A 27,950-nucleotide genomic window follows, 5' to 3' on the forward strand; every position below is an offset into this window, starting at 1 on the left:
ATTTGGGCCATTGTAATGCAGAACAGGGAAGGAGAAGGTAGGTGTAGGACAGGAGAGGGAAGGGCTTGTCTAAGGCTGGGGGCTGGAGAAGGAGTGGCAGGAGCTGCTGAAGAGTGGGAGAAAAGGCGCTGGGGGTACTCATGAGCTCATGAGCTGCTTTGTGGTATTTGAGTAATGCTTATAAAGAACTTGAGTTATTTTCAAATCAAAGTTTGGTTAATGGACGTTTTCATCAACAGTAACAATATTCTGAGACTGGATCATGCTCCCAAAGGACCACAGTCAGAGGTCTAGTTTTGAGACCAAGCTCTAATACTTGTCAGTTGACTGCCTTTGGGCAAACAAACCCTCTTCTCCAGAGTAGATACCCTCATTTCTAAAAGGATCTCATGATGTCTGACCCCACCTCACAGATTTTGGGGATCAAAGTCCAAATGAGAATTCCAAATGTTGGATTCTGTGTAAACTTTAAAAAGTGTTATATAAATATAAAGAATTGTGCTGTGTTTTGCCTTTAACAGATAACTTAGTATTTATTGATGAGGGTCTCATGATCTCTTTTCTCTCAGTCTCCAGGAGAATCAACCTGCCTAGAAAGCATCAAATAGCAGCTTGCATCGAGAAAGCCTCTGCTGGATGATGATGTGGCACCTAGGTTTTCTCAAACAAAATAGAAGTAAACATTTATTTGGAGAATTTTCCAGCTGCTCTGGGCAATTAAGGTTAATTCCTATTTTATTTCACTAGGAAAACTTGGGGCCTGAATTATCAAAAGGAGTGATTCCATGTTCTTCCCTTAAGTGGGCTAGCCGATACTACAAGAGATATTATTGACATAGATCAGTGGTCCACAAAAGGACTTGGTCTAAGTAGTTGAAATTTAACTCTCCTTTGTTTGATCTTCTGGTGATCTCTCTGCCTTCTCAGAAGTCAACTTGTCCCAAATTAGAGGGAAATGTAGAGAAGGGAGTTCTGTATGGTCTAGGACAGTATGTCTTGGTAGAACATTCAATCTGATGCTAGAATGATTTCTTTCCATCTCTGGTTTCTGGTTATTATAAAATAAACACTGCATCAGGCATCAGAAGATAGGGGTTCTAAATGTGTCTCTTCCACTTACTAGCTGTAGATCCTAGTTAAATCATTTAACCATTGCAGACTTTAGTTGCCTTGTGAATAATAAGAAGATTTCATTAAAAATTCATAAAATTTCTACGACTCTAGATCATAGAATTGAAACATACTCTACAACATGAGCCTTTTTTCTTTCCTTTCTGCTAGTGCTATTTTATTTTTCCACTCTTGAGCATTATTCAGGCAACTGCAAGCACAATATTGATTCATAGAATGAACATGTGGTGATTCTAAGAATTTTCAGTAAGATTAGCAGCAGCATAGTTAAGATTTCCTCTCTGGAGGAATCTGGAAACCCAGAGTCCGTGCACAGCTACTCCACGGTGGCGATGTCAACATGATCACATGCTCCACCAGGATGGTATTTACAGAGATATAAGATGATATTTACAAAGGCTGTAATCAAACCCAGGCATGATTATCTCTGTTCACAAAAGATTCCACCTCACTCATGGACTTCCTTCATTGACTTCTTTTCTTGTATGAGAAAATCTGTACCTAAATTCATGAACAGCATAGAATTGTCAATGGCATTTTAAACCAAATATGTCTGTCCAGTATAAGCCAAAGATCAGATTATTTTTATTCCTTTTACCATATTTTACATTTCTAGATTTTAACATATTTCACATTTCTAGAAACCTTCTATGCTGAAGGCTGAAGGATAAAACAATATGATTGTACTGCCAAGGGGCTTTACAACATTACTTTGTTAATTTTTAAGTCTAGTCTAATGATCATCTTGGCAAGTGTAGAAATTTGATCTCTTCATTATCCCAGAGTGGCTGTGCTCAGAGGAACTGACATAGTAACCAAACTCACAAGAGGTTGAATATTCTCAATTTCTTTATTTAAATAGGAGATATCCAATTCCACCAAGAGGAATGTTCTTATACCTTATCCAAGATAACTGCCCAGATACTTTAGTATGAATAATTTGGGAAGTTAATGCAGTCATCATAATGTTGCTTGGTGAGCAGGGATTCAAAGCAAAGGTAATATCCATCAAAAGATAGTTCATGCTAGTTATGGTGGAAATTGACACTCCATCCCTGCCCTCCAGTAGAGACTTCTGTAGGGATTATGTCTCCCAGATCCTGGTTTTCTTTCTTGGAAGATGGCATCTTGATACTTCGTTTCTTGCTGACTACCATTTCTTCACTGCTGACTGTGCTCTATTTATTAACATTTTCTTTCCTCAGATATGCTAATATCGCTGATTTCACTAAGATTGTGGTTTTGTTCCTATTGTCCTGGGAGATAGGCTGTATCCTTTCATTATGTGTTTTAAATGATCTGATCATTCTGGTCTATACTAACATTCCTCTTTAAATTAAAAAGTACTTCTAGTGCCTCTGAATCTACAATGTCATTTTCCAAATGATCTTGGAAAATCACATGGAACTATGTGTTTTCTTATTTAGATGCCTCATCTCAACTCCAATTTAGTTCTCTAAAAATAGCTTAAATAAAATCAATTCAGCTATTTTAAATTATGAAATGGAAAGATAATATGCTAGTTTTCAAAGCTTAATTTCCTAATCTTAATTACATTTGGAAAAATAAATTTCATGGTAAAAGTTATCGTTTATATTTCATGTTACTTAAAAAGATAAAAGGCATCTTAAATAAAACATCACAAGGATTTCTTCATAAAGACACTACTAATAGCTACTTACATCTGTTTAAGTTCTGTGTATTTGATGAAAACTTTATCTGGAAGGCTGTGAATTTTGTTTTTCTTAAGAGACCTAAAATAACAGGTAAAACAGACTTCATTACAGGTTTAATGACCAACCAAAGTCTTCCTAGAAAGTGCATGCTTGAAAACAGGATATTTAATGATACTCCATGCTGCTTAACACATATTTGAAAATGACTGTGGTAACTGAAAACTTCCTCATGTGAGAAAGAGAAGTCCATAAAGCAAAATAAAGCAGTTTGCACACATTTGACAAGACTGGCCAGTTAGTATGATAGACTAGAATGTCTTTGGTGATTTAACATCTTTACTCTCTGGGTAATTTAACAGAATACAACAAACAAAACAACCCCCCCCCCCAAAAAACCCCAAAAAAAAAAAAAACCAAAAGAAAATCCTAACCAACTTGGGACGCCTGGGTGGCTCAGGTGGTTAAGTGTCTGCCTTCAGCTCAGGTGATGATCTCCAGGTCCTGGGATTGAGCCCCACATCAGGCTGCCTGCTCAGCAGGGAGTCTGTTTCTCCCTCTCCCCCTGCCTCTCCCCACTGCTCCTGCTTTCTCTCTCTCTCTCTCTCTGTCTCAAATGAATAAATTAAAAAAAAAAAAAGAAAATCTTTACCAACTCATGCATGGTCAAATTATAACATGATTGCAAATTCCTGAGGCTCTCAAAGCATTTTTCCAAAGTACAGGAAAATTTGCACAGTGATAACACAGCTAGCTTCATGGATCTTTTCTATCTTTGCAATCTTGGACAATTACTGCTATTTAAAATGAGATAGAATAAGCTAGTGGTTTTGCTTTTTATTTCCATTTTTAGTTGTACAGTACTGGCACTTTAGTAAAAACAATAGATCAGAAAGTAACTGAAATAAACACTCCAGACCACAGACATTTGTGAGTTAAATGATATTCAAGCTAATCTAACACTCAGTGTTTAAAACCTGTTTTCCTTGGAGAAGAAGCATGAGGAAGTCCCTAATGGCTGGTGGTTTAAAGGGAGCTTCTATTATTTTGCTAGTATACAAGTAACATAAAACAGAACAAGGGGAGGTTAGATTAGACTACATTGTTTCCATATGACTTTACAGGCAAATATCAGCAAGATGTGAATTCTACTCACAGTAATGTCATATTGCTGGAAATCACTGGCACAGACTTTAAGCCGACATTTACACATTCCAATTCAGTTCCTTTGCAGTCACAGGGTTGTGGATACTGATTTAGAACTAGGGGGCAAAAGAGTAGTATTTCACTGGGAAAAAAATACTTTTTGTTTAATTATGACCTTATCTCTAATAAATGACATTGTTCTCTCTTCATCAAAAGTATAACATTTACACCTTCACTGCACTAATTTGGGCCCATAATAAAAGCAAACAAGACTTCTCACCTAGTCAAATATAGACTAATGTGGTGTTTCATCTCAGTTCTAGCTTCCAGTGGTCATTTCAGAGGCACTTAATAAGTGATTAGAAAGAAACCACAGAAAGGTTTAAATGGTAAAAAAGCATATAGTGAAGCAAGATTAAGTTCTCTTCGATGAAAAACATTACTATGATGGAGTAAATCTGTAATAGGTATAATTGAGTCAATTTAATTGAATTGAATAACACAAAGAGGTTGTTCAATAAATGCTTGTTGATTAAAATTAAATTCCATTCTTTTTCCCCTTTCAAACTTCTGGAGCTGGGAGAAGAGAGGGATGCAGTTTCTGCCATAGCCTCCATTGTGCCTTATTGAAATCATCCGAGTCAGATTCCCTCTTATTTTGGTTCTTTGTTTTTCATTACTATAAAGTTATAGTGGAAGATAAAAATTGTATAGATGCTATGAAGCTGAGAGAACAAAAGATCCATCTATCTGAAACATTGAGAAGAAAAATAAAACTTCAGATTTTACTGTGAAGAAACTTATATAATTATTAAGATAATGGCATATAAAAGGAGTGAGAAATCTACAGAGAAACCAGGCCAAGTTGTCCCAAAGGACAGATAATCACTGTGTGTGTGTGTGTGTGTGTGTGTGTGTGTGTGTGTGTGTGTGTGTGATAGAGAGAGAGAGAGAAGCGATATTTATGGAGCACTTGATTTTGCCTCTGATCCTGTGGGTAATTGTTTTGATGGGAGCTAAGAACATGAGGATTATTTTCCAACTTTTGTGTTTATTATTATTTATTTAAATCTTTATAAGTTCTTTCTAATTGCTCTGTTTCCTTTAAATCACTTTTATCCAAACTTTTTAAAATCAATGTCACTGAATTTTGGTAAATTCAACAAACTTTTATTGAGTACCTGCTTAATTCAAAAGATACATTCTAGTGTATAAAATTCTGGAAAATATTCTATGTTGTTTATAAGCTTATGCTAATTAGCTCAACTTCTTAAAGATAAGTTCAGAATGTTTACTTCAATGTTTATTGACATTAGAAATAGTGGTTATATTATTAGATTGAAAACCTGACGTTCGAAACTCTTATTTACCAATAAAAGAATCCCATGTAGTCCAAGCTGAGCCTGTTGTCTAAATGAGCAGTGTGAATATAGACCCCCTCACCTGCAAGTCAGTCATACCCACAGGCTCTGGATTCTTCTTCAGGAATGCATCTTGCATCTCTATCTTTTCTCACTGACATTTTCTGGTTTTAGATTATGAGTATTAATCTGAAGTATTGCAGGAAACATAATGATCAGTATCTCTTTCACCATACTTTCTCCTCAGCCTTGACAAGGTTGACGTTTGGGGAGGCCCATTCTCCACTGTGGGGGGCTGTCCTATACATCATAGGATGCACAACAGCATCCTTGACCTCTACACACTAGATGTCAGTAGCAACCCACCAGTTGTGACAACCCAAATGTCTCCAGACAATTGTCAAATGTTCTCTGGGGGCAAAAGTTGCCCAGGGCTGAGGACCATTGTTCTAATCCATTCTCTATAATTTTGGTGGAAGAATCAGTCTCACAAACGCTCCTTATCATGTGCTTCTTCCTCTTCATTAAAAGAAAATAAGCCCACAATTTTGGTGGGTGGTTGCCCACTGTGTACAGCAGTGATCTCCACAATGGGATGTGTACAAGATGACTTATTGTGGTTCAGGAAGAAACTATTAGAACTTTCAGTTATATTTATTTTTAATCTTTTAATTTCTAATTTTTATATATGATGCTCCTGTGTACGTATAGTAAAGCATATAATAAGTGGTGATTATAAACTGGTATTGTAAAGTGCATAATATAATATTAATATAGTGTTAAATATATATGCATTATATATACATAATAATATACACATATAATTGTATATACACCTACATAATTGTGCCTATGTAGACATTAGACACATGTATGTAATATAGGTATGTATAAAGACATGATTCTATCTACAGAGTAGAGGCCAATGTCCAAGGTGTGCACCCAAAACCCTTTATGGGCTGGCCTCACCTTCTAGGTCCAGCTCCTCTGCTCCAGGCACTCAGAACCACTGGGAAAAAAGGCATCAGGAGCTGCTCTGCACCTTCCTACCTCAGTGTTTGGCAGATCTTGCTTCCCTGCTTGTCCTGTTACCTCCTTCCATTCCCTCATCCAGGGACTTCTAAGTCCATCTCAATGTCATCTTCTCTGTGGTTCATTCCCCACCCCTGGCACAGCCTTCATTTCTTCCAACAGGCTTCCACATTCCCTTGTGCAAACATCATTGCCCCAGTTTAACACTATATTGTACCTTCCCTGCTTCCATCAGGATTTGTCTTTCTTGCTACAGTGTGAAGTATTTGTGAGTTGGGGCCACATCTTTCTTATCATTGTACTCCCAGTCCTTAACATAGGGGCTGGAAAGTAGTTGGTGTTCAATATCTTTACTGAAGAAAGTAATTAAAGGGAAAAAGATCTTTATTATTTGTCATAATTATTCAATACCTATGTATTCTTGCAATCATAGGCTAATACATAAAATGAGCATGAATGGAGTATACTGTTTTCTTCCATCTCCTCAGTCCCATGGCAGACAACAAACCAGTTGACCATTGAAATACATTGAACTGAAACTGAAACTCCAAAGGGAATTTATCACACCACCCATATAAATCCATGCACCGCAAATCATGTTGCTCGCAAAGCTGATACTGAGTCTTTGAATCAATACCACTTACAGCACTCCTGTGTTAATGCCACATTATTAGCATTTCCATGGACTGTGCCAAATATAGTCGCCCATCCACTAGTGTCTCCTGTGAAATGGTGATGAATATGTGTCAGTTATTCTATAAATCAAATATCAAATTACAAAACAAAAGTATAAAAAATTGATAATGAAATCAACTAAAAATTTGTCTAAGTAATTGAATGATAACACAGATGGTAAGGGAGAAAAAGCTAGGCAAACATCTGGAGTTTCCCCCTTTTTGCAGTTACAGATATTTCAAATGTATGTATCAGAAAATATATAATGGAACTAGATAATTATTTTACATACATATATGCATCTTGAAAAATATTACTTGTTTCTAATGCTGACGGTTTACATGTTTCATCTTTAATTTTGAGGTCCTCAGAAGAAAATACAATCTGAATGGTTTTGTCATATGCATATTGCTGCATATGTATGTGTAGATCCATACTTGATAGATGTAATGACTGATAATAAAATGTGTCACCTGATCTCCTTCATAAAGCAAAAGCAAAGTTCCTTTTAATAAAGACTATCTAGTCCTATAGAGTGAAGTCATATTTTCTCAATTTGTCAGAGGACATAACCAGCTTATTTGCTAAATTTCCTTCTCCTTTTCGGCAAGAAAATTCTATTCTTTTTAAAAAAGAGGCCTGATTCTGAAATAGCATTACTTTAATATATGCTATTAAAATGGTGAGATACATGTTATAAGGTACGATACTGAAGTCTGTACAAATAGAAAAGTAAATTTAAATAGTTGCCCGCAAGTCCCCTTTGATCCCTGAAACCTTTAACTTCTTTCTATTTCTTATTAATACCCACAATGGTTTTCAAAATGATTCTATTTGGTGCCTTTACGAAAATTATTTTTAATTTGCTTTCAGAACATCCTCATGAATCAGATAAACATGAAGGGTCTCTGATTCCCATGCAGTGAAGAGGGAATGCCAAGCATTTGATTGACTTGCCCATTGACATCCAGACACCTGCTCTCATCACAGAGCAGTGAGTGAGCACCTGCGATATACTCTACTGTCTTAGGCTCTGGTGACACCAAAGCAAATAAGACACGAAGAAGAACTCTCCTCAAGAAGTTCATGTCAGGGAAAGAAGTACCGTGAAAAGACAAGGCAGCCCTTGGTATGACCATACAGGTACAGCCAGGATGCTGTGGAAACAGAGGGAAAAGGTGCTTATCTTAGACTGGTGAGGAGAGCTTCAGGACAGGGAACTGGGACCAGGGAAGCCAAGCTTCTCAGGTGAAAAGGGGACCTGAACTGAATCCCAAAGGATGAGCATGAATGATCCACAGGAGGTGAGGGCAGAAGTTTCCGTGAGAGGGAAGCATGCATGAATAACAGGGGCAGGAAAGCAGATTCTAGAGACAGATGCCTGGCATTTTTGGACGATTGTCTCACTTTGATTGCTAGCTGGGCAGAGCCAAGGAGTGGCAGTTCAGGGTGGTAGAAAACACATAGGATTCTTTCAGATTCAGGAGATCTGTGTTTTAGTGTCTACTCACTCATTAGCTAGACATGTCAACTTGGCATCAGCTTCTTCAAGTAAAAATATACATGTTATATTAGACAATATATACACTTCCAACATACAGACCTGAAATGGCCTGTAAGAGTTTTGGTGATCTGGTCTCTGCTTATCTCCTCACCCTCTATATCCTTGTTCACTCTGATCAAGCCATTCTGGCTTTTCTGTCCCACAAACACATTTTCTTATTTCATTGAGCCTCAGGGCTTTTGCACTTGCTGTTTCTTTTGTCTGCAACTCTGTTCCTCTACAGTTTTTCATGGTTTGGTTCTCAATTCAAATGTTATTATCTCAGAGAGGTTTTCTCTGGTTGCATCTTTAAAATAACCCCCCCTTCAGGTCACTTTCTATCCCGTCATCTTGTTTTCTATTCTTTCTGGCACTTAGCACTTTCTGAAATATTTAGTATTTAAATAAATATTAATACTTAAATACATTTTATTTATTTATGTACAGGTTTATTGTCCTCCTTGTTCACATGACCCACATGAACTCCGTGAGGGTAAGACCTCCCCTCCCTTGAGCCTGCTGTGGTCAGGTGAGTTGAAGAGCCCCTGGCACATAGTGGGCACTCAATATAGGTCTGTTCAATAATCAGTTCTCTAGGCAGAGCCCATTCACACTTTATGAAATGTATTCCTGCAGCTGAACCAAATTACCAAGCCAAAAAGAGGTAGTCATAGGAAGACATTTAAAATTAGAACATGGACATCCAAGTGGATTTCAAAATATGACTTCAATTTTTATCAATTTCATATTTCTGATTTAAGCAACTCCTACCTGTGAAAATTCTGGTTATCATCACAAATTGATTGGGAACAATTACTTGTGTTATAATAGGGTTCCCTGTAGAATGCCAAATCATCTCTTCCCTTTCATGATAATTGTTATTTGGTCCAAGCACAGTTTGAGGACATTCGCAAGGGCAGGTGGGTGTCTGGAGCTGAGGGGGGGGGACTCACCACAGTTGTCCTCATCAGCCCCGTTCCCACAGTCATCCACACCATCACAGTGAAATGCACGGGGTAAGCACTTGGTAAGATTCCCACAGGGAAAATATCCTTTTTGGCACAAAGGAGTACTGCCTTCGGTCAGTGGAAAGTCTATGTGAAAGAGGGGACAGAAATCTCATGTGACAGAAGGAAAGTATTAACATGGCTAAACTTTTTCATGGCATCCCCTTTAATTTTCATAAGAGCCCTATGAGTTGAGTTTGTCTGGTGTCATTCATAGCACACAATTTCTTTGAATAATATTCTTAATTATAGCATTCTAAACAATCACGGTCATATCTAACACCAGCTATACCAACAATGGGATCAAGGTTCATTTTGAACTAATTTCAGGAAGGTAATAGTAAACAAAACCAAAGTAATTGTCTTACTTTCGTGTGAAATCAAAGGATTGTCCATTCTTGGAAACAGAAAGGTAAAGCCGTGAGCTAACAGAATTAAATAGATGGATTTATTTACTTACTGATCCTTAATGAGAAGGATTTGAGGTGACATAATAAAAATACATATGCAAAAGGACAGTTTAAGTGTGAATTAGAGAGAAATCTAGAACCACATTTGAATAAGGAGAAATAATAGTAAGTAAGAACACCTAACACTCATTGAGCTTACTGTGTCCCAGGCGATTTGCACAAGTGGTTTATCTCTGTTATTCCTTCTATATATTCCAGTCTATATATGGGTGATATTTTCTTCTATGTTTCAGGTGTAAGGAAGTTAAATGCAGTCATCAGTTTGGAAAGTCACAGAAGGTTTGTTCTCTATCCTGCTATATTAAAAAACATCATTATCACCAATCCAAGGGAACTCCTGGCCTTGATGCCAACCTTCAGTGGCATGGTTAGGAGCACCTTGTTAACGCCCCTTACTCCTTTCAATTAGTTATAATGAACTATAGTCATGCCTGAGTGTACACTCTCCTTCAGTCAATTTCTGTGAAGTTTCATCTTGCATTCCTTTAAAAAAATACATGACTTCCACAATTGTACTAGAGTATTTACGAAGAGCATCTCTTTATTTTCTGGAAAGTACTCTTTTGAAATTGAAAGAATGTCCTTTACATCTAAATTTCCGGAATGTTTTTGGTCATCCTATCCGCAGAGTAATTTTGTCAAAGTTAATTATATTCCTTTTTTATTCCTTTTATCATATTCTCATTCAACCTAGCCACTATTCAGCTTTTGTTTTCTCTTATGTTCCCTGCACAAGGAGACTATTTTTAATCTGTCCTCACAGAGAACTTACGCCCCTTGAAATCAGCTTCCTGCTTTAATTGATATCTTCATAACACAGTAGTTAACAGCGGGCCCTTGGGGTCAGGGGATGATTCAATACATGTATGGGGAGAGAGGATGCGAGAACTAAATTGTCTTTCATATGTAGGAAGTTCATAAAAAATAGTTTAACATCTTAGAAAACACATTATATTTTGTATTGTCTTTGCTCATTTTGTCTAATTTTCACTTCCCTTTAATAAATACATCAAAACACACACAGACACACACACACACACACACACACAGAGCCTGGCCCTCCTTGGGGACAGCTGGACATACCAATGCACACTCTACTCCAGAAGCTGCTGCTGCGCGTTGGTGGTATAGTGGTGAGCATAGCTGCCTTCCAGAATCTGCTGCTGCTACACCTTCCCCAGATGGGGAGGGTGGCCCTTGGATGCTTTTGTACCCATTGGATTTTTGTTCTTACCAAAGCAAAAAATATTTGTTCTGCCATTGTTGCAGTGGTAGATGAGTGATTTACTATTAGCAACTTGGCATAACACCAGTCAGGTCTGACTATTTTAGGGAAATTCTGCTGCGTGGCTCTGGGAGTTGGCTTGTTAAGCCTATTCACACAAGGAAAGGCATACTGAGTTATAGATTTTTAAATCTCTCCTTTCTTATAAACATTTCTGTAGAGGGCAGATTTATAAAAAACTAGTAGTCCTCCTGTATTTGGAACATGAATGAGTGAGAATCAATATATCTAAGTGAAGCAGCTTTGAAAATTTTTTATGATAGTAACTCACAGACATATATTTTGTATCACAATTCAGCATACAAACAGATACACACTGAAAACAAAATTTCTTGAAATATAACTTGCTTTTTACTTTGTGGGATGTTCTCTGATCATTGCTAGTCTATCTTATTCACATATGGGATCACAAGCTACTAAGTTGACCTCATGATCCACTAATGGTGTAGGGTCCATTATTTACAAGTATTCATTAATGATGAAGTACTCTGGAGACCATCAGACTTACCTAAATTGGAATTATCTCTGCCATTAGACTTCAAGCAAGGTACTTAAGCTCCAAATTTAGTTCCCTCATATTTAAAATAAAGTTCACGTAGTATCCCCCTTATGGATGTGTTTCAGGAGCTAGATAAACTAATGCTTGTGAAGTACTGGAGAGTGCCTGGCCCATGGTAAACCCTCAGTTAATGTTGGTAGGAGGGCAATTTCAACACAGGGCAAGAAAATAGGACCTTAATAAGGAACCTCTAATGTAGAATGAAAGTTTGCTGTGTCTTAGCGTTGCAGAATTTTTTATGTGATTTCTAAGAAAGAAATAACAGGGACTATAATAAATCTTCCCCTACTTCCTCACATTTTCTATTTGAAAAGCCATATGACATATATGGTTTTATTTTAAGCAGCCTCAAATCACTTTGAAAGCTAACAGGGAGTTGTAAATGATAAAAAAGCAATGAAAATACCCTTACAACCTCATAATAATAATATTTTCCTAATGATCTAGTAGAGGTGATTAAACATTTGATTAAAGACAATTTTGAAATAGAAAGCTGAGGCTGTATAAGACAATTTGAAGGCAATATATTGTGTTCCCTTGTGGGGTTTACCATGAAGGCAACCTTGAGTTCCTTGCAGGCTGGACCCAACTAAATATCCATCTCACAGATGCAGATTCAGAGCAAGATAAGCAATCAATTGTCACAGACAAGAGGGGTCAACTTTATTTCCTTGTCCCTGAAAGAAAAATGGAATGCATCTAGCAAGTTACAGTGAGGGAAGGGAAAGGGAAAGACTGACCATGTGCAAACAGAACTTATCAATTGCATTTCTCTTAATTCCCCATTTTGCACTCAAGAATGGCATCTTCCTGAAGACATGCTCAAGGTATAAATTTTATGTGGAAGGAAAATAAATAAGTGAAATCTATTCCCTATGCCTTCCCCTCTGTATCCTAAATCACTATTCTCCAAGTGCGTGGTACTTACTTGGTGCTCAGTAATTTTTTTAATAAACGAATGAATTAATGGGTCATTTAGGAATAAAAAGAATTAAAGGAAGAGCTCTTTTCAAAATTTAAACTTCCCCAAATTGCAAACTTATATTTTATTTTAATAACAAAAATATTGTTTAGTTTTCTAAGTACTCCATTTATTATTTTTTCCTGGTCATTATATAATTTAAAAAATAATTAAGAATTCTTGCTGTATTTGGCACATACTGAAAAAGAATCAATAGCCGTCTGTAGAAAGCATATTCTGCTGTCTAGTCTTCCTGCCATCTGTGGAAGTGTAAAGAGATAGTTTTTATTGAAACTTGGGGATTATTAAAATGGAGGATGCCTACATAAAAGCTATGTTGATAGCTTCTGCAGCGATTTCTATGGGACCCCTGCCAAACACACAGCTGAGAGGAGGTTCGAACATGTGAGAGAAAATTGCTCAGTGAGTGCTTCTTCTCTCATCTGGTCAATATTCTGGACATGTCCGTGCAAAGAGCTTTTTAAATGACTCCTTGAGAGCCTTTTGAGGCCAACTGGACTGCTGCCCAAGAACATTTTTTGCTGCCTGCCAACACCTTCCTCCTGTTCCTGGGAAACAACAGGTGAAGATGCTTTTTTAGGTCCTCAGTTTAAGAATCCATGGAGATGTGCAAGTCCCTCTTTTTTTCCTCTGATTCTTTGCCAATACTAGTCCTGCATGAAGCTGAAGACAGCCCTTTTTCCTTCAACCTTGTGTTCTGGCTGAGATTCTTTCCACACTAACACCAGAGATGACAGCTCTACTGTCCCAGGGGGAACATAAAGGATCCTGGCCAATGAGGCCATTTCCCAGAACACGCCACTCCTACCTAGTGGAGTCCAATTCAGATGCAGATGAAGCCTCTGCCATTGATGAAAGAGCCAGCTTACTCTTTACTCTAAAGAGCAGCACCAGAAGAAACATTTATTTCACATGCAGAAATGTTAACTGAGTGCCTTCTGTGTGCTAGGTCAACAGGGTAGACAATGCCCAGTCCCACCTGGAGCTCAGGGGCTAGGATGTCTAAGAGAAGCAGCAATTCCATTCACGATGAGAAGCAAAAGTGAATCCAGCTCATTCACTGAATCCACCTTCTAGAAGCCCTCCTATTTCTAGGAAGAGTCTGAGCATCATAAAAGCCCACCTTTGTGGGATGGATGATTTATTGTTTGTGTAGAGATAACTATTAAAGTCTTTCTAAAAAAACTTTAATGTTAAGGTGAGTGGAGAGAAATTGGCTTCTTGTTTGTTTTTTTCTTTTTAAACTTAGAAATCTTAATGCTTTTATGCCTCTGTTTGGTCCTCCCTTCCCTGACAGTATTGTGTGACCATATCAACCAAGATGTATAGGATTCAGATCCAGCTTTATTCATACATTTACCCACCTCCTTTTCATTTCACAGATTGCTGCCTTAACAGAATTTCTCTAAACCCCTATTCTCTGTCATGTTCTTCTGGGACAAACCAACCATTTCAGGCTGGTCAAAGTCCCTCGGGATCCTATTCACAGATGTTCTGTGGAAACTATCACCCTATCTCCCTCTGCAGATGATTGTCCAATGTTTGAACAAACAGATTTGGGGAAATGATGACAAACCACGTGGAACAGAGTATAGGCTCAATAAATGTTGGTTTAAATTAGAAAACAAGAGAACTTCCAATTGTCAATATCATCATCAACAGGGATGGATCTCAGGCCCATGTTTCCCTTGGCTGGGTGCATTTATGTGGATCATGAATAGAATGCTGTGGCCCTTGATGAGTTATAAAGATATAAGGGCACCAGGAAGACTTCTCTTCCAAAACATCTCTGCTACTCACCAATGAACTGCTTAAACTTCACCTTTAGGGATGAATTCTTTTAAGTTAAAATATTGTCTTTTAGTATATAAATACCTATCTTGTTCTGCATGCGTTTGAGAGACTATTTTCTTCTTATAACCTGCCTGAACACAGTGGACTCAGAGAATGATCACCCTGGTGGATGAAGGAATAAGAACATGGAAAGAGTGCTTGTGGAAGTGAAGCCTGATGGAAGCTTGGCATGGGAAATGTGGAAAGGAGAGAAGGTGCTTCCCTTTTCCCTTCTCTCACCCTTCAAATTCATCCCCTCTGCTGACTGCTTAGTGTCAAGGGAATTTCACTGGGGTTTCTTCCTCTTGGCGGTAATTCTCCCAAATTCTAGTTCCATTGCCTTACAGATTTACCTACATACAAGACTGCTCCATGTGCCTGGGCAGGATGTACCTCACACAAGCATGGGGCACCATTCACATAGACAGCTGGTGTCGAGCCACGTAGAAGCCACACATTCCTAGGCTGAGGCCCTGGGTGCTTCTTTGATGATGCACAAAGGATGAAGTTCTTCTTCCCTGCCCATGCTGAAGTTGTCCATCTATGTTTTATATTCCACTTCACCTCATGTTCTCAGAATCTCTCTCTGTTAATTATTATCTTATTCTCCTATATTTTAATATCCCTGTCTCTCCACTCATTTTTAAACTCATGTTAATCTTATTCAACCAGCTCTCATCTTCAAAACCAACCAACCAACCAACCAACCAATCAAGCAAGCAAGCAAGCAAACAACCAACCAACCCATCAACCCAGATCCTACTGTATCCACAGTAGAACTGAGACCCACTTCTCTCTTCAAAATTAAATTTCTCAGAAAAATCATACAAGTCAGTGTCTCCACTTCCTCACCAACCTTTCTGTCTTCAACCCACAGCATTTGGTCTTGGCCTTTCTGCTGTCTACCATCAGAATCATTAATGTCCTCTTTGCTACCAGATGCAGGAGCTATTTTACAGTCTTCATCTTACCTAGTTCTCTGTAGCATTTGACACAGCCAACCACAGCCACTGGGCTGAAACCTTTTTTCCCGTGGCTTTGTGATGTCTCACTGCCCTGGTGTACTTCCTCCTCCATATTCTCTAAAGGTCCTCTCCTCTCTATCTTCTTTTTTTTTCTTTAAATTTTTTATTGTTATGTTAATCACCATATATTACATTGTTACTTTTGATGTAGTGTTCCATGATTCATTGTTTGCATATAACACCCAGTGCTCCACGCAGAATGTGCCCTCTTTAATACCCATCACCAGGCTAACCCATCCCCCCAACCCACTCCCCTCTAGAACCCACAGTTTGTTTTTCAGAGTCCATCGTCTCTCATGGTTTTTCTCCCCATCCGATTTACTCCCCTTCATTCTTCCCCTCCTGCTATCTTCTTCTTTTTTTTTTTTCTTAATATATATTGCATTATTTGTTTCAGGGGTACAGATCTGTGATTCAACAGTCTTGCACAATTCACAGCGCTCACCATAGCACATACCCTCCCCAATGTCTATCACCCAGCCACCCTGTCCCTCCCACCGCCCCACCATTCCAGCAACCCTCAGTTTGTTTCCTGAGATTAAGAATTCCTCATATCAGTGAGGTCATATGATACATGTCTTTCTCTGATTGACTTATTTCACTCAGCATAACACCCTCCAGTTCCATCCACGTCATTGCAAATGGCAAGATCTCATTCCTTTTTATGGCTGCATAATATTCCATTGTGTATATATACCACTTCTTCTTTATCCATTCATCTGTCGATGGACATCTTGGCTCTTTCCACAGTTTGGCTATTGTGGACATTGCTGCTATAAACATTGGGGTGCACATACCCCTTCATATCCCTACATTTGTATCTTTGTGGTAAATACCCAGTAGTGCAATTGCCGGATCATATGGTAGCTCTATTTTCAACTTTTTGAGGAACCTCCATACGGTTTTCCGGAGTGGCTGCACCAGCTTGTATTCCCACCAACAGTGTAGGAGGGTTCCCTTTTCTCCGCAACCCCGCCAACATCTGTCGTTTCCTGACTTGTTAATTTTAGCCATTCTGACGGGTGTGAGGTGGTATCTCATTGAGGTTTTGATTTGGATTTCCCTGATGCCGAGCGATGTTAAGCACTTTTTCATGTGTCTGTTGGCCATTTGGATGTCTGCTTGGAAAAATGTCTGTTCATGTCTTCTGCCCATTTCTTGATTGGATTATTTGTTCTTTGGGTGTTGAGTTTGATAAGTTCTTTATAGATTTTGGATACTAGCCCTTTATCTGAAATGTCATTTGCAAATATTTTCTCCCATTCTGTCGGTTGTCTTTTGGTTTTGTGGACTGTTTCTTTTGCTGTGCAAAAGCTTTTTATCTTGAGGAAATCCCAATAGTTCATTTTTGCCCTTGCTTCCCTTGCCTTTGGCAATGTTTCTAGGAAGAAGTTGCTGCGGCTCAGGTCGAAGAGGTTGCTGCCTGTGTTCTCCTTTACGATTTTGATGGACTCCTGTCTCAAATTTAGGTCTTTCAACCGTTTGGAGTCTATTTTTGTGGGTGGTGTAAGGAAATAGTCCAGTTTCATTCTTCTGCATGTGGCTGTCCAATTTTCCCAACACCATTTGTTGAAGAGACTGTCTTTTTTCCACTGGACATTCTTTCCTGCTTTGTCAAAGATTAGTTGAGCATAGAGTTGAGGGTCCATTTCTGGGCTCTCGATTCTGTTCCATTGATCTATGTGTCTGTTTTTGTGCCAGTACCATACTGTCTTGATGACGACAGCTTTGTAATAGAGCTGGAAGTCTGAATTGTGATGCCGCCGGCTTTCCTTTTCTTTTTCAACATTCCTCTGGCTATTCGGGGTCTCTTCTGGTTCCATCCAAATTTTAGGATTATTTGTTCCATTTCTTTGAAAAAAGTGGATGGTATTTTGATGGGGATTGTATTGAATGTGTAGATTTCTCTAGGTAGCATTGACATCTTCACAATATTTGTTCTTCCAATCCATGAGCATGGAACCTTTTTCCATTTCTTTGTGTCTTCCTCAATTTCTTTCATGAGTATTTTATAGTTTTCTGAGTACAGATCCTTTGATTAGATTTATTTCTAAGTATCTTATGGTTTTGGGTGCAATTGTAAATGGGATCGACTCCTTAATTTCTCTCTCTTCTGTCTTGTTGTTGGTGTATAGGAATGCCACTGATTTCTGGGCATTGATTTTATATCCTGCCACTTTACTGAATTCCTGTATGAGTTCTAGCAGTTTTGGGGTGGAGTCTTTTGGGTTTTCCACATACAGTATCATATCATCTGCAAAGAGTGAGAGTTTGACTTCCTCTTTGCCGATTTGGATGCCTTTGATTTTTTTGTTGTCTGATTGCTGTGGCTAGGACTTCTAATACTATGTTGAATAGCAGTGGTGATAGTGGACATCCCTGCTGCATTCCTGACCTTAGGGGGAAAGCTCTCAGCTTTTCCCCATTGAGAATGATATTCGCTGTAGGTTTTTCGTAGATGGCTTTTATGATATTGAGGTATGTACCCTCTATCCCTATACTCGAGTTTTGATCAAGAAAGGATGCTGTACTCTGTCAAATGCTTTCTCTGCATCTATTGAGAGGATCATATGACTCTTGTTCTTTCTTTTGTTAATATATTGTATCCCGTTGATTGATTTGCGGATGTTGAACCATCCTTGCAGCCCAGGGATAAATCCCACCTGGTCATGGTGAATAATCCTTTTAATGTACTGTTGGATCCTATTGGCTAGTATTTTGGTGAGAATTTTTGCGTCTGATGCTCATCAGGGATATTGGTCTGTAATTCTCCTTTTTGATGGGGTCTTTGTCTGGTTTGGGGTTCAAGGTAATGGTGGCCTCATAAAACGAGTTTGGAAGTTTTCTTTCCATTTCTATTTTTTGGAACAGTTTCAAAAGTATAGGTATTAATTCTTCTTTAAATGTTTGGTAGAATTCCCCTGGGAAGCCATCTGGTCCTGGGCTTTTGTTTCTTGGGAGATTTTTGATGACTGCTTCAATTTCCTTAGTGGTTATAGGTCTGTTCAGGTTTTCTATTTCTTCCTGGTTCAATTTTGGTAGTTGATACATCTCTAGGAATGCACCCATTTCTTCCACATTATCTAATTTGCTGGCATATAGTTACTTATAATATGTTCTTATGATTGTTTGTATTTCTTTGGTGTTGGTTGTGATCTCTCCTCTTTCATTCATGATTTTGTTGATTTGGGTCATTTCTCTTTTCTTTTTGATAAGTCCGGCCAGGGGTTTATCAATCTTGTTAATTCTTTTAAAGGACCAGCTCCTAGTTTCGTTGATCTGTTCTACTGTTCTTTTGGTTTCTATTTCATTGATTTCTGCTCTGACCTTGATTATTTCTCTTCTCCTGCTGGGTTTAGGCTTTATTTACTGTTTTTTCTCTAGCTCCTTTAAGTGTAGGGTTAGGTTGTGTATTTGAGACCTTTCTTGTTTCTTGAGAAAGGCTTGTATTGCTATGTACTTTCCTCTTAGGACTGCCTTTGCTGCATTCCAAAGATTTTGAACCGTTGTGTTTTCATTTTCATTGGTTTCCATGAATTTTTTTAATTCTTCTTTAATTTCCTGGTTGACCCATTCATTCTTTAGTGGGATGCTCTTTAGCCTCCATGTATTTGAGTTCTTTCCGACTTTCCAGTTGTGATTGAGTTCTAGTTTCAAAGCATTGTGGTCTGAAAATATGCAGGGAATAATCCCAATCTTTTGGTACTGGTTGAGACCTGATTTGTGACCTAGGATGTGATCTATTCTGGAGAATGTTCCATGGGCACTAGAGAAGAATGTGTATTCTGTTGCTTTGGGATGGAATGTTCTGAATATGTCTGTGAAGTCCATTTGGTCCAGTGTGTCAATTAAAGTCTTTATTTCCTTGTTGATCTTTTGCTGAGATGATCTGTCCATTTCAGTCAGGGGGGGTGTTAAAGTCCCCCACTATTATTGTATTGTTGTCAATGTGTTTCTTTGCTTTTGTTATTAACTGCCTTATATAATTGGCTGCTCCCATGTTAGGGGCATAGATATTTACAATTGTTACATCTTCTTGTTGGATAGATCCTTTAAGGAGGATGTAGTGTCCTTCCTCATCTCTTATTACAGTCTTTGTTTTAAAATCTAATTTGTCGGGCGCCTGGGTGGCTCAGTTGGTTAAGCGACTGCCTTCGGCTCAGGTCATGATCCTGGAGTCCCTGGATCGAGTCCCGCATCGGGCTCCCTGCTTGGCAGAGGGTCTGCTTCTCCCTCTGACCCTCCCCCCTCTCATGTGCTCTCTCTCTCATTCTGTCTCAAGTAAATAAATAAAATCTTTAAAAAATAATAAAATAAAATCTAATTTGTCTGATATAAGGATTGCCACCCCAGCTTTCTTTTGGTGTCCATTAGCATGAAAAATGGTTTTCCACCCCCTTACTTTCAATGTGGGTCTAAAATGAGTTTCTTGCAGACAGCATATTGATGGGTCTTGTTTTTTAACCAATTTGATAGCCTCTGTCTTTTGATTGGGGCATTTAGCCCATTTACACTCAGGGTAACTATTGAAAGATATGAATTTAGTGCCATTGTATTGCCTATAAGTTGACTGTTACTGTATATTGTCTGTGTTCCTTTCTGGTCTATGTTGCTTTTAGGCTCTCTCTTTGCTTAGAGGACCCCTTTCAATATTTCTTGGAGGGCTGGTTTCATGTTTGCAAATTCCTTTAGTTTTTGTTTGTTCTGGAAGATTTTTATCTCTCCTTCTATTTTCAATGACAGCCTCGCTGGATATAGCATTCTTGGCTCCATATTTTTCTCGTTTAGTGCTCTGACGATATCATGCCCATCCTTTCTGGCCTGCCAGGTCTCTGTGGATAGGTCTGTTGCCAGTCTAATGTTTCTACCATTATAGGTTACATATCTCTTCTTCCGAGCTGCTTTCAAGATTTTCTCTTTGTCTCTGAGACTTGTAAGTTTTACTATTAGAGGTCAGGGTGTTGGTCTATTTTTATTGATTTTGAGAGGGGTTCTCTGTGCCTCCTGGATTTTGATGCCTGTTTCCTTCCCCACATTAGGGAAGTTCTCTGTTATAATTTGCTCCAACATACCTTCTGCCCCTCTCCCTCTTTCTTCTTCTTCTGGGATCCCAATTATTCCAATGTTGTTTTGTCTTATCATATCGCTTATCTCTCGAATTCTGCCCTCGTGATCCAGTAGTTGTTTATCTCTCTTTTGCTCAGTTTCTTTATTTTCCATCATTTGGTCTTCTATATCGCTGATTCTCTCTTCTGCCTCATTTATCCTAGCAGTTAGTGTCCCCATTTTTGATTGCACCTCATTAATAGCCTTTTTGATTTCGACTTGGTTAGATTTTAGTTCTTTTATTTCTCCAGAAAGCATTTCTCTAATAACTTCCATGCTTTTTTCAAGCCCAGCTAGTATCTTTAAAACCATGATTCTGAACTCTAGATCTGACATCATACTAATGTCCGTATTGAGTAGGTCCCTAGCAGACGGTACTACCTCTTGTTCTTTTTGTTGAGGTGATTTTTTTCATCTTGTCATTTTGTCCAGAGAAGAATAGATGAATGAGAGAACAAAATGCTAACAGGTTAACAACGTCCCCAGAGAATATACTCTAAACAAATCAGAAAAGTCCTGAAACCAGGGGAAAAGAAAGGGAAAGAAAGAAAAAAGAAAGAGAAAAAAAAGAAAAAGATAAAGATAAAAATAAACCAAAACAGAACAAAACAAAAAAAAACAGAATATGATCAAATATGATAAGGCTAGTGCACAGATCAGTGCCACACACTAGATTTTGGGCGTATTTTAGTCTGTTAGTAGAAAGTGCCTCCTAAAATTTTAAAGAAAGAAAGACTTATATATGTACAAAATAAGGGTTGATACAATGAAGGGATGGAATGTGACTGTAAGGATGAAAATTATAAAGAATTTTTAAAAAGGAATTGATAAGGTGCTTGAAAAAAGAAAGAAGAGGATATAAAAAAAGAAAGGAAGAAAGAAAAAAAAGGGGAGAGAATATGATCAGGTAGGAGACTAGAACAAAGCCATACACTAGAGATTTAGGGTATATTTTGATATGTTAGAAGAAACTATCTCAAAATTTTAAGGAGGGAACAACTTATATATATATATATGCCAAAAATAAAGGTAAGTACTATGAAGGGATAGAATATGACTCTAAAAATGAAAAATAAAAATGTTTTTTTTAAAAAAGGGATTGATAAAATGTTGGTTGAAAAAGGGAAAAAGAAAAATTAAAAAAAACAGTTAAAAAAATTAACTTTGAAAGACTAATGAATCATGGTAAAAAAGCCATGAATTCTATGTGCAGTATTCCCCTAGCGCTGGAGTTCTCCCGTTCTCATTGATCGGTAAACTTGGTCTTGGCTTGCTGGCTGTTTGTGCTGATCTTCTGGGGGAGGGGCCTGTTGCCATGGTTCCCAAATGTCTTTGCCAGAGGCGGAATTGCCTCGCCCTTGTCGGTCCAGGCTGAGTAATCTGCTCGGGTTTGCTCTTGGGAGCTTTTGTTCCCTGCAAGGTTTCCATACAGCTTTGGAGGACCAGAGTGAAAATGGCCTCCCAATCTCCACCCGGAGGAGCCGAGAACTCGGGGCCCCGCTCCTCAGTGCGCCCCCAGAGAAAAGCAGTCACTCCCTTCTCCCCGGTCTCCGGCCGCACTCCGTGCTCACCTGGCCTGTGACCGCGTGTTTCTATGTCTGGCACCCGACCCCGTGTGGAGTCTCCAAACCCAGCAGATCCCTGCAGTGCGCTCCCGCGCCGCTCCTCCCGAGGGAGGAAGGGGAGTCTCCCCGGATCTGCCGCTTGTTGGGTCCCTGCTGGAGGAGCAGTGCCCCGACTGTCACCAATCACAGTTTATGGCAACCCCGAGCTGAGAGCCTGTGCCTAGGCTCCGTCTCTGCAGCCGGCTTCCCCGCTCCGATACCTGGAAGCTCTGCTGCACTCAGTCACCCCCGGTCTTTCTGTGACCCCGAGGGTCCTGAGACCACACTGTCCCACGAGGGTTCCACCCCCCGCTTAGCCACTGGAGCGACGTCCCTCAGCGGAGCCAACTTCTAAAAGGTCCGATTTTGTGCTCCGCTGCTCTATCACTTGCCAGAAGCGGCCGACCGAGGCCCCCTCCCCTGCTGTCTGTCCTCCCAAATATCGCCTCGGATTCACTTCTCCGCACGTCCTACCTTCCAGAAAGTGGTCGCTTTTCTGTTCAGAGAGTTGTTGCTATTCTTTTCTTCAATCTCCTGTTGAGTTCGTAGGTGTTCAGAATGGTTTGATCCCTATCCAGCTGAATTCCTGAGACCAGATGAAATCCAGGTCTCCTACTCCTCTGCCACCTTGCTCCTATCTCCTCTCTATCTTCTTAATGTATTGGCTCCTTTGTCTTTGTCAACACCCTAAAGATCACTGTTAAACATATGGTCAGAGATTTCCCAGACCATAAAGTCAATTAAAGAATTAAGAGGAATCTGCAACAAGTTACTAATATTTAGTTTTTCAAATAAGAAAAAATTTTAAAACCCTAAGTTACCATGTATTACAATAATGATTTATTAGAAAAATAGTATTTTATCATTGAAAATTACACAAAACATATCCCCAGGGAAAAAAGACAATCCTTTAAAAGGAATACACTTAGCTTTATGGAAAAAACTAACTTATTTATGCTCCTGGACTGGTGAAACTTTCATTCCTGATAGCAGTGGCCCGGAACACAGTGTTTGGAACTATGTGTGAGAAAATCGAATCTGGCAATGTTACCAGAATTCTTTAGAGAGCTTAACCTTCTGGTCTATAACTTACAAATATTTTCGCCCAGTCTGTCATTCATCATCAACTTTGCTTACGACAGGGGCTCCAGAGATGTATCTATCAAGTTCTGACTTTAAAATAACTATGCAAACTAAAAATAGAAGGTAACTTGATTTAATAAAGGGCATCTGTAAAAACCGATAGTACATAATATGCTTAATGGTGGATTTTTGAAGGCTTTCCTTTTGAGATTCGGAACAGGACAGCAATGTCCACTATTTCTATATCTATTCAACATTGTCCTGGAGGACTTTAGCAAATGTAGTGAGACAAGGCAAATAAATCAATGGTTTGAATATTGAAAGAAAAGAAATAACACTGTCATTATTTATGAATGATGTGATTGTGAACATAAAAAAATTACTAGTAGTAGTGAATTTAGCAAGGTTTCTGAAATTCAATGTCATTTCTCTATGTCAGCAACAAACAATTAGATAATAAAATGTTTAAAAAATACCTTTTATTACAGCATCAACAGTGTTCTATATTTAGGAATAAATCTAACAAAAATCTGCAATACATTTATGTAAAGTATATAAAATTATTGAGTGACATTAAAGATGCAAATAAATGGAGACTTAATATTTTAAAGAAGTTAATCCTTCCCCCAATTGATCTACAGGTTCAAAGAAATTACAATAAAAATCCAGGAGTGTTTATGTATATGTGCATAGAAATGGATAAGTTGTTTCTAAAAGGCATATATTTCTAGAAGCTCAGTAAAAGCCAGGTTAGTCTGGAAGAAAGAGAACAAGGCAAGAGAACTTATCTGTAAACTAAGACTTATCATGTGGGTACAAAAATTTATGCAGTGTAATACTGGGGGGAAAGGATGAACAACAGACAAATTGAATGGAATAGAAAGTTCTGAAAGAGACAGACAGATGTGAACGTTTGATTTATGACCAAGTGGCATTGCAGAGCAGTAGTGGGGTATAGGTACTTCTAGGTGGCTTATATTTAAATATTAAAGGTAATCCAATCGATGTTCTGGAAGATAATAAGGGAAAAGTCTTTATGACTTTCGGGTAGAGATTTTAAGGAGAATACAAAAAAAAAAAACCAACCCAGAAAATAAACAAAAGTGTTAATCATAAAGGAAAAGAGAGCTGAATTTGACTATATTAAAATTAAGAAATTCTGTTGCAAAAAATGAAAAAAATATACCATTAAGAAAGTGTAAAGGCAAGCTACAGAGTAGAAGATGTTTCAGAAAGTTTGTAATTAGAATGTATGTGAGTGTGAGTGTATGTGAGTGTGAGTGTGTGAGTGTGTGCAGTGAGTGTGTGTATGGGGCGGGGGAAAAGGGAGGTCCTACAAATTAATGAGGAAAAGATGAACAGTAAATAGAAAATGGACAAGAAACTGAACAGACACATAACAAAGTGGATATACAAATGGCCAAAAACATTTGAAAAAGTATTAAATCTAATTAGTATGCAGGGAAATGCAAATTAAAACCACAAGCTATCACTACAGATTACCAGTATGGCTATAATTTTAAAAACCACCAATCCTACACTATTTGGCGAGGATGTGAGGCTATGCAAACTCTCATGCACTTGTGGGGTGTTCCTTGGAGCAGCGGCTTTGGGAAACCACCTGTCATTACCCGTTAAACATGAAGCCTTGAAAACCTGATGAGTCAGCAGTTTTAATTGGCGGCATGTACCCAGAGAAGTGCGTGCACGTGCATACCAGAGACTCAGACAAGAATATTCACTGAAGCATTCTTCATAACAGCCTCACACTGGAAACAACCCAAATGTCTTTGAAAAGTAAAACATAAAAATTGTGGGGTGTTCATCAATGGCATATAGTATAGTATTGAAAATGAACAAATTAAGTCATTCAAGGTGATGTCTGATCAAACACAGGCCGCAGAGAGTTCTTTACTTTTTATAATTGTGTATTCTGGCAGCCCTACATCTACGGGAATAAGATTTTGAGGCTTCAGCTTGTGCTGTTCTCTATATCCAAAATGCAATTTTTCTCTTTTTCACTTCATCATTCTTTTTTTTTTTTATGTTATGTTAGTCACCATACATTAAATCATTAGTTTTTTGAGGTAGTGTTCCACAAACCATTGTTTTCATATAACACCCAGTGCTCATCACAACATGTACCCTCCTTAATACCCATCACTGGGCTACTGCTTCCTCCCACTCCCTCCCCTCTGAAACCCTTAGATGGTTTCCCAGAGTCCATACTCACTCTTTATGCCCATTTCAAAAGTCATTTCTGTGAGAACTTTACTGAGCCCCTCCAGAATCTCTCCAGAGTAGGAACTTTCTCGGGTTGCCTGGGTGGCTCAGTGGGTTATGTGTCTGCCTTCGGCTCAGGTCATGATCCTGGGGTCCTGGGATCGAGCCCTGCATCAGGCTCCCTGCTCAGTGGGGAGCCTGCTTCTCCCTCTGCCTGCTCTGCCTGCTTCCCAGCTTGTGCTCTCTCTCTCTCTGACAAATAAATAAACTCTTAAAAAAAATATGAACTTTCTCCCCACCAAGGCATCTTACACATATCTCTATTGTAGTATTTATGGCATTTTATTATAGATATTTTTCTTTTTCCCATTGTGTCCCACTGATGGAACTTATTCTACCAATTTTGATTCTCCCAATGCCTCGCGAAGTTTTCAGTTTTTAGCACGTACTATATGCCTCAAAATTGTTATCTAAACTTAAGTAACATATTCAGGGGTAACTGTGTTTCCATAATTAGACTACATATACCTAAAATGCTGTATGTGGAAGTGGGGAGTACACGGGTACTTCATGATAATCCATGTCAGAAGCATAGGTCCAACTTGAGTGTATGTGTGTCAGATAGGACGTCAATGTGGGTTAGGTGCAGATAGGAGCTTTATGTTCATTTCTCTTTTCTCATTTATCTACTATCAATACTATAGTTATTTTTATGTTGGCATTTTTTTAAAAAGATTTATTTATTTATTTGAGAGAGAGAATGAGCAGGGAGAGTACAGAGGGAAAGGGAGAAGCAGACTCCCTGTTGAGCAGGGAGCCTGATGCAGGGCACTCCCAGGATGCTGCAGGGCTGGATTCCAGGACGCTGGGATCATGATGTGAGCTGAAGGTAGACGCTTAACCAACTGAGCCACCCAGGTGCCCCATATGTTGGCATTTTTGCTTCAAGTTGTCTACCACTGAAGGAGAGAGGTGGTTAGGTCTCCTAATTTCTCCCTAAAAATAGGTAGAATCTACCTAGAATCTACCTAAAAAATAGGTAGATTCTATGTACGTTGAGGTAAGGTGGCCCACACTGACTTATGGTATATGCTCTATTTCTGGGAATCAGTATAAATATTTCCCTCATGCTTTGCTTTTTACAAAATTCTTGCAATTCACTCATACAATGGACACAAATCACATTGCCTTTGCAAAACCCTGTGTTCCTAGTGAGGGCAACTTATTTTTCCAAGTAGATAATTTTAGCATTAGTTACAGTAAGAGTGGCATTTATAAGTGGGAAGTAGGAAACAGCCATAAAGGAATAGTTTCTGAACAAGGGAAGAGAATTTTTCACCAACACTCAGCATGGGGTATTATCCCTTTCCTGACTATAAGTAAGTTTGCCTAAAGACTCTCTTATCTCAGTTTCAGACAGAATTTAAGACTTTTGAGGGAATATTTTTGCAGTGGCCCTCAAAAGAAGAATGGAAGTAAATCAGTATCTTTTGAATTTCTTATATTTCATGAATTTACATGAAAGAAAATTAAGAGTAGAAATATCTACAATAATAGATACACTATTTTTAGCCTAAGATACACTATTTTTAGCCTATGTGGTTGAGCCTGAAAATCTCAGACAAAAGGGTGAATAAGAAAGAGACAGAGGTGGGTAGGTGGAGGGAGGGGAGAGGGGAGGGCGAGGGAGGGGGGAGGAACGAGGCGAGAGCTTGAATTAGCGTTCTTGTCCTGCTGCAGGCAAATGACTCGTCTAGTCCAGTCCCCTGGCTGGACCATAATCAAGCAAAAAAGTGGATAATTAAAACAACATGACGAATGAAAAAGAGGATCTCACTCTAAATCAGAAGAGATGCCTCCCTAGCCATTTTGTCATGGGTTAACAGTTTCTTCCAAAAAAGGGAGTGGTAGAGACTACCTTGTAGTTAAATGTGCACATTAATTATTCTTTTCTGGATCATACTATCCCCTAAGAGGCTGTATACTGATCATTAGACAATGTGGGTTCAGCTATTTCTTTGCTAAATATTTAATTTGTTCTTATAATCCTCAAAATTAAAAAACAAATTCAAGTAGAATTAATATGTTAAATAATGCAGTGAATGCAATTAACATCCTGATATGCGCAGAGTATAGCAAGGAATTAGCATTTCTTCTAGGAAAAAAAGCCTACTTATATTTTGATGTGCTAACTGTAATACCAGTGTTTCCA

At 38.6% G+C, this 27,950-nt stretch overlaps 1 protein-coding gene across 1 annotated transcript in view; it reads right to left on the minus strand.

Moving 5' to 3' along the window:
• RXFP2 (relaxin family peptide receptor 2) overlaps window positions 1–27,950 on the minus strand; it is a gene marked incomplete at its 5' end in the record, with an annotated part of 64,089 nt that overhangs the window by 30,247 nt on the left and 5,892 nt on the right. Inside the window, 4 exons of the mRNA XM_025874801.2 lie at window positions 2,814–2,885; window positions 3,961–4,066; window positions 6,988–7,065; window positions 9,515–9,655. Coding sequence (XP_025730586.2) covers window positions 2,814–2,885; window positions 3,961–4,066; window positions 6,988–7,065; window positions 9,515–9,655 — 397 coding nt within the window. The remainder of the gene's footprint in view (window positions 1–2,813; window positions 2,886–3,960; window positions 4,067–6,987; window positions 7,066–9,514; window positions 9,656–27,950) is intronic.

Source organism: Callorhinus ursinus, unplaced genomic scaffold (assembly GCF_003265705.2).
Source record: "Callorhinus ursinus isolate GAN/ISIS: 27379988/994484 unplaced genomic scaffold, GSC_fseal_2.0 scaffold7, whole genome shotgun sequence".
NCBI classification, from domain to species: Eukaryota; Metazoa; Chordata; class Mammalia; order Carnivora; family Otariidae; genus Callorhinus; species Callorhinus ursinus.